The following is an 8,273-nucleotide window of genomic DNA, read 5'->3' on the forward strand; positions in this document are numbered from 1 at the left end:
TAAACTTACAGGAATGTGAAGATCTCTGGGTGGATATTACTTTATCAAACAGTAGACAATGCACAGTTGGTGTAGTCAGGGCCGGATTAAGACGAAACTGGGCCTGATGCTGCAGCGCAAAAACAGGCCTATTTTTTCTAGGCATTGGTACATATGCATTCGACACTCTGACTCCACCGTACACGCGTAATCAGACCGACCAAAGAGCCTTTATTGCTTTCGACGCAGTCAGCCAAATTTTAATGAACATGAACAATAATAACGACGTGTTATCGTAAAAACTCGAGAGTAACATCAGGCTATGTAACACCAACACAATTCAATACCAATATTGCCTGAAAAGCGGAGTTAATGAAGAAAAGGCTAATCCAGATCAACTTAACGTTGGCATATTGTCAATGCTGCGCTAGTGCTGCTTACTTATACTACTGTTTTTCGAGCCTTAGCAAGCGCGAAATCTTCGATCATGTCAGTGCAGTCAAGGCTGCTCAGCACCTCATGTTCAATGCTCATAAGCGCCAGCATGTTTAGCCTTTCCTCCCTCATCGAGGACCGCAGCTCTCCTTTGACTATTCCCAGTTTTGAGAAGCTCCGCTCGCCGGAGGCATTAGACACCATCAAGCACAGATAGATGCGCAAAGCAATCTCGACGTTTGGAAATGTTTGAGAAAGGTTCAACGACGACAAAAGCTTGTACATGGTAAGCTCTGCTGACTCGTTCACACTCACCGATTTCTGGGTGCGCATAAATGCAGCAAACTGTATGAGCTCAGCCACCAGCGTGTCTTCCAAGTCATCTGGATACGAGGAAACGAGATTTTGAGCTTTATTCTCGATCTGCTTTATGCTCAATGACGTTAGCTCCGAAAAAAATCCGAATGTTGTAGATATATCCTCATACGCCTTAACAAGAAGGAAAAAACTAAGACTTTTGAAACAAATAATTCTCAAAATGGAAATGAACCAAGTATCAGTAGGTGCAAATGTAAACTACGAAAAGGGCATATGCAGATAAGTTGAGTGTCACAGAGGGAAGTAAGAAACGAAAAGGGGAATTTGTCAGGCAATACAATAAAAATATAAAAAAATCTAAAAAACCACAATAAAAATACTTGGAGCTTGGTTTTACAATAGTTCCGGGTAGTGAACAATCGTCACGGCCCTAATGTTTGGTGTGCTCCCAAATTCTGCCAAATGACGTTATGAAACCTTCTAAAGTTGTTCGTCACTTTCATTCAAAGCACAACAATCTTGAAGGCAAGCCACTTGAATATTTTGGACGAATATTCTCTGATATGAACGATTAAAAAAAGCAAATGAAAAGATGACGACTACCGAAAAATCCTTTCTTCATGAATCCTATCTAGTTTCTCTACGAATAGTTAAAACCAAAAAAAGCATACACGATTGGGGAAGAGTTAATAAAGCCGTGCATCTTATCTGCGGCTGAAGTAATGAAGGGCCCTGAAACAGCTCGAAAAGTGTTATAATTTTTCATCTTAAATAAGTAGTCTATGCCAAAATCTTGCTTTATCTTACGTGCCTAGGCGTAACACTGTGCCTAGGCGTGCGAAAGTCGGACTACAAATTTCATAATAAGAATTATTTGTGGGTTAATTAAGCAAAGGAAAACTGTTCAGCGTCCGGAAAATTCACGTCTGTTTTCGTCTGGGCCTATTTCAGGAATGGGCCTAATGCTGCAGCATCAATAGCATCCACCTTAATCCTGCACTGGGTGTAGTATACAGGCATCCCCAAAATAAGCTAATTGAGTTTTAAAACAAATTCTGTGAGTGCATTGATTTGTTAAACAATTTCAAAAAGGAATATTACATATGTGGTGATTTCAATATTGATATTCTAGCCAAGACAAAAAATTCTGCTGTAAAAAATTACTGTGATGCATTTCTCTCTTTAGGCTGCAATCAATTAGTACAATCCCCAACCCGTGTAACTTCCACAAGTTCAACTTTAATCGATCATGTATACAGCAATGACCAAACTAATAAAATTCAATGCCATGTTCTTATACATGATGTTTCTGATCACTTTCCGATTGTAGTTGTGATAAACTCTATAAAACCAAAACAAGAAAAGTACACACAAAAAATAAGGAATATGAAAAACTTTGTTGCTGATAAATTCGTTTGTGACCTGGAAAATAGCTTGACCAACCAATACACAGAAAGGAATGATTCAGTTCATAACAAATTCAATCATTTCATCGACACTTTTAATGAAACTTTAAACAAGCATGCGCCTTTACGATTATTGTCTCGAAGAGAAAGAAAACTCATGACCAAACCATGGCTAACAAAAGGAATTTTGAACTCCATCAAAACTAAAAACAGACTATATCACTTAAAAATTAAAGACCCAACAAACACTTCTGCACAAGCAACATACAAAAAGTACAGAAATGTACTTACTCATACCAAAGAGCAAGCAAAAAAAATGCATTACAGTTTTCTTATTACGCAAAGCAAGCACAACACTGGAAAAATATGGAAAACCATAAATGACATCATCAGGTACAAACATAAGCACACAGCTCACATACCAGAAGAAATAATTAGCACTGACAATGAAAAAATATCTGACCCTGCACAAATAAGTAACTGTTTTAATGATTATTTCACAGACATTGGACCTTCCATGGCATCTAAAATCCCTCTGCCGTCTCCTGGCTCATTACTGAAATTGCAAAGTGTTCCATTCTCCTTTTTCCTAAAACCTGTCACTCAAGAAGAAGTATTAAAACATCTTAATAATCTTTCTGTCTCTAAAAGTACAGGACACGATGGAATACCTATAAAATTTGTCAAACTATCCTCACCAATAATCGCCCCTTTCCTCACCAACTTATTCAATGAGTGTATCGATAAAGGTGTATATCCTGATGTACTAAAGGTAGCTCAAGTTACCCCAATCTTCAAAAGTGGTTCCAGGAAAAATTGTTCCAACTACAGGCCCATATCACTATTGTCCCCTTTCACCAAAATATTCGAAAAATGCCTGTATGAACAAATGTACAATTATCTAACAAAAAAAGACCTGATCACACCACATCAGTATGGATTTAGACCACAATATTCCACTTCGTTAGCTGTGTCAAACGTTTGTGATAACATCTTAACTAACCTAGATAATAAAAATACAACTTGCTCTGTATTTCTTGATTTAGCTAAAGCCTTCGACACAGTTGATCACACTATTCTCATACAGAAACTGCAAACATATGGTTTTCGAGGCCTTCCATCACAATTGTTAAAAAGCTATATCAGCAATCGTCTACAGCACACGGTCGTCAATGGAATCTCTTCAAACTCAAGACAGGTTACCTGCGGTGTGCCCCAAGGATCGACATTGGGACCCCTTCTTTTCTTACTTTATATAAATGACTTACCAAATTCAACAAACATGAATGTTAAACTATTTGCTGACGACACCAATCTTACCATGAGCGACAAATGTGAAATAAATTTGCAGAACAATGTGAATGCCGAAATGCAAAAAGTTTACAACTGGTTGAAGCTTAATAGATTATCGTTAAATTTCTCAAAAACTGAATACATGCTAATAACAAATAAAAAACACATAACAAATTTTAACATTAACATTGGTAACACAAGCATTCAACAAAAAGACCAAATAAAATACCTTGGCGTTTACATAGATAACAAATTAACATGGAAATATCACATAGATAAAATTTGTGGAAAAGTAGCAAAAGGTTCATGGGCGTTGCTTAAACTCAGAAATTATGTCAACACAGACACTTTAAAAGATGTGTATCACGCTTTGATTTACTGTCATTTGCAATATTGTATTTCAAGTTGGGGAAAGGCCTGTGACAGTGCACTGGATCCTTTAATAAAATTACAAAAAAAGGTTATAAGAATAATTACGAAACAAAATTACTATGCTCACACTAATTTTTTATTTTTCAAAATGAACATCTTGAAACTAAAAGACATACATAACATTGAAATAAAAAAACATATGTACAAAGTTCATATGAATCAGTATCCGTCTACGTATTGTGATTTATTTACAAATGCTTCATCTATTCATCAGCATAACACAAGATATCAAACAAGCAACTATTTTATCAATAGATCTAACACAGAATATGGCAAAAAGTCCATGCAGGTATTGGGACCAATGCTCTGGTCAGAGGTTCCAAGTAGCCTAAAAAACTTATCATTTCATTGTTTCAAAAAAGAGATCAAAACGTTAATTTTACAAAGCTACAGTGCATCGTAAGTGATATGTTATGAAAACCAACTTGTCAGTTTCTTCGGAAACTTGATTATTCTCTGCTTGCTTCATGGAATTTTGTGTTTAGGCCTACGTTATCATCAATATGTTTGTTTTTTTTTTTTTGTTTTTTTTTTTCTGCGTATGTTGTTTTTGAAGCGCGGGAACGTTTCAACGTTTTATTTTTTCTCTTGTAAGCTTACTTTAAATGGCAAAATCGTAATTTCCGTAGGGTGGCAATTGACAAGTAGACCGTATGGTCGTCTCGTTGTCTCCCTGTCGGTATGGGAACTTGTGTAACTTTTGTATTGTGTGTATTGCATATTTCAAACATGTACCTATGTTCCTGTTACTGACAAATAAAACATTGATTGATTGAACCAACAGCTAATTTAAAACGTTTTTGTGCTATGTGTTTTCGTTCAATAGGCTATCTAATATCTATAGCCAGATAACTCAATAGGATAAGCGCGTGACTAACGGAACAAAAAAACGATAAGATAAACAACTGCTTCAGTATGGTTAGAATATGGCTCCGCTTGCAGGTTGAGTATCGTATTTCAAGGATAACTCTTTGTTCAATTAGGGGGAGGCTTAAAATTTGCTTTGGTATGAGTACACCTTAATTTTATGCTATGAGACATACTTAGGGCACTAAGAAAAAAAATTGAAATTGGTTTGAAAAACCCCCCGGATAATGGGATTTTAAAAAATCCGGGGGAGTAGCGCTGGCAAAAATGTGATTTTCAGACATTATTCAACAACCACTTGTCAGAAACTGTTCAAATTGGTCTCAAAAGATGCAGAAAAATTAGGTGAGTGGTTAACGACCACTTTTGGAGCTTCAACCAAAGAACATTATTCTAAAATCATAAAATATCTGAAATTTTTTACTAATTTCTTCCAGAAAACAAGGATTTTAAATATTTTCATGAGAAAATACATTTTAATATTACATTTACTTGTTAATGATTAAGTATTGAAGTGCTTTAATAAAAATAATAGGTTAACTATACTGCATGGGTATATTTTTAAGAGAAAACTAATATTAGACCCAAAAATGTAAATGCTTTTTCAATGAATGTGAGTATACAGTCCCTTTTAATATGCTATATTGTAAGCAGAACTTTTAAAACATATATGTGTTGTAATCAACCAAATTAGATAGCATCTGTTAGTGGGGTATACACCACAAGATCAAAAAGCCAAAGGGTAGTTGAAGAGGAAACGTACACTGAAGCAGAAGAGTTGAGAAAAAGAATTTTACCGTCCAAAAAAGATATTGTTCAATGTATGATATATTTGCTGCGTGATCACCGTGCTGGCAAAGCTCTAAGAACTGTAGATGAGGCATGTCATATCATGGTATGTGAACAAAGACGGTTATTTTTCTTAAATGTATTAACAAAAGAAAAATGATCGAATCGCAATTTCTGCAACAAAATACACAACGTAAGATTGTTAAACTGAACACTAGAACTAGAACAAAAGAAGCTGTTGTTCGCTAGCCTGCCAGAATGAAATGATACAAATAAAACAGAGTACTGCCTCGCGGAGTACACGTGACAAAAGGAGTGCAAAAGTAATCAAGGAAGCATGCTAACTGCAGGCATTTGTGCAGTATGTAATCTAATGGATCACTGGATGTATTGCAACGTGTACACTGTCAGTTTGAAGACAGTCAAGAAGCGTGTTATTAGTCTTTATAGTTTGTTCAAAGATACTATCAAAAAGTCAAAGCAAAAATTTTATATGCAACCAGCAAAGAAGTCTTCACTGACTTCAATGCATCCATGACTTCAATGCATCCAATGTTATTTGATATATTTTGTGAAGATAAGGAACGAAGAGTGGCTTTGGAACATATCACATATGTATGGATTAAAGATGGGAGAAATGGAGTGGAAGTTTCTAGATGATATGAGAACAGTTCGCAAGCACTACTGTGAAGAAGCAACAGATAGAAGATGGCAAAAATGCATGGAAAGGAAAATTGCTCAAGAACGTACATTTGAGCAGTGATGTACGCGCATACAAAAAATATTGACGCCGTCAGCGCAAACGCAAACGTTCGAAAAACTATACGCCGCATGCGTCAACGCAACTTGAAAAAAAAGTTGGCGGCGTCAGCGTTAGCGCATACTCTAGCGCAAACTCATTTTGTTTGCTAGGTGCCAAACATTCACACGGTATAAATCACTCGAAACAAAACACTTTTCAAGCCACTTCGCGATTTCTCGTTACAAGAAATATATTTTTGGCCGGAAGGCACATCTGGCATTGAAAATATAAGTTTTTGCCTTTCGAAGAGCTTAAAATACTTTTCCATGTAGGGCCATGGATTTGTATTATCATGCTTCATTTCACTTGGAGATTAGTATTACCGTAAGTTATTCCCTGAATACAATAGTGTAGTGTAAGAAACTGTAGCATATACCTATCAACAAAATTCTAGTAGCCTATTATACTACAGTAACTGTCGCTCCTAGTAATATACTAACTGTCGCTCCCTAAAAATCCATTATAAAAAACATTCTTTTTAAAATAATTCCGTTTGAATAAGACTAATGCTGCTTTTAATGCCATAATTCTCTCAGTAAGCTCTATGCTTTTTTCTGATAAGATTTTTAAAAAGTGGGTTAATGGAAGACAAAACTGTCAGACACAAGCAAGTTTAGATTCTGAACTGCACAACTCTTTGTTATTAGCATTCAGGGATAGTTAGCATTACTAGTGTTATTAGCAGTAGGCTACTCAAAAGCCTCTCACAATTGGCCCCTGGATGCATGTTTTGCTAAACTGCTCATCAAGTTACAAAACATATATAATTACATACTTACGCAACAGAATGTATAAATTGTCAAGTAAAAATTACCAGGCTTGTCCATGGGACATTTTTTTCTGTCCCATCCCATCCCATAGCAATTCATGCCTGTCCCGTCCCATCCCATCCCATCCCATGGGATTCCCATCAAAATACAATTCAATAAATGTTATTAAATTTATGGAAATTTAAGTCTAATGTGTACTAGATAGGACTAAATGTACAAAAAGAGGTAGCCACTTTAACAAGTCGAAATTCTGCCACTGAAATTGACTACAATGCAACCGCCAACCAATCAGAACGTGTTATAAGAGGCTATCGTCCAATTGTGACCCTTCTAGCACTTATCCAGAGAGTTAATGCTTGTTTTGAACTTTATTTGGTAATTACAGAAGAAAAAGAGCAATAGCAGTGGTGAGAATCGAACACGCGTCAATGAAATGACTACTTTCTAGCCCTAACCCTATCCCCAAAGCCAACCAGCTGACAAAAAATCCATCACTTAATTTGCTTTCTATGATCTTCTTTTCGCCATCTTTTACGTCACTTAAACCGTAGCTTATGATTGGTTGGTGGTTTCATTCTAGTCAATTTCAGTGGCAGAATTTCGACTTGTTAAAGTGGCTACCACAAAAAGAGATACAAAACGACAAAATTTATTGACTTTGTTAACTTTAAAGTTCAGAAAAGTTGTCTATCTATGACAATTCATATCATTTTTTAAATAAAAATGCCTAGCTACTGTCCCATGGGAAATGCAATTCGTGCTGTCCCATCCCATCCCATCCCATGGGACATTTCCCATGGGATTACCGTGGGAATCCCATTCCCATGGACAAGCCTGAAAATTACCTTAGCTTGATAGCCTACTGTATGTAGGCCTACACATTACTACGCAGTCTACGCTACATAGCCTACAACAAGAATAACCGGCAAAGTAATGTACTACATATAACATACAGAGTACAACATCATGCAAGCAATCACGGTCGGAAACCAAATCTTTGAGTTTGTTTAGATACATAGGCTGCACTGCTCATTGCCTGAGAAGTTTCTGATTTGCCCCAAAATGCAAGACTTAACTAATATAAATTAAAGTGCTCACAATTGCTTACAAACGCCTTCAACACTGCTTGACTAAAAAAACTTCACACTACGAAGCCAAGTCATTGTTTACATTTTACATGGA

General features: G+C 36.2%; 1 protein-coding gene across 1 annotated transcript; it reads right to left on the bottom strand.

Annotated features, from left to right (window-relative positions):
• Positions 1-420: 420 nt before the first annotated feature.
• Positions 421-1,752, bottom strand: LOC145770913 (uncharacterized). The gene is made up of 2 exons (XM_082582657.1): positions 1,720-1,752; positions 421-903 (listed from the first exon to the last, which is right to left on the bottom strand). The coding sequence occupies exons 1-2, from the start codon at positions 1,750-1,752 to the stop codon at positions 421-423; spliced, it is 516 nt and encodes a 171-aa protein (XP_082438783.1).
• Between the last annotated feature and the right edge of the window lie 6,521 nt (positions 1,753-8,273).

This window comes from Aplidium turbinatum, chromosome 5, assembly GCF_918807975.1.
Source record: "Aplidium turbinatum chromosome 5, kaAplTurb1.1, whole genome shotgun sequence".
NCBI lineage: Eukaryota > Metazoa > Chordata > Ascidiacea > Aplousobranchia > Polyclinidae > Aplidium > Aplidium turbinatum.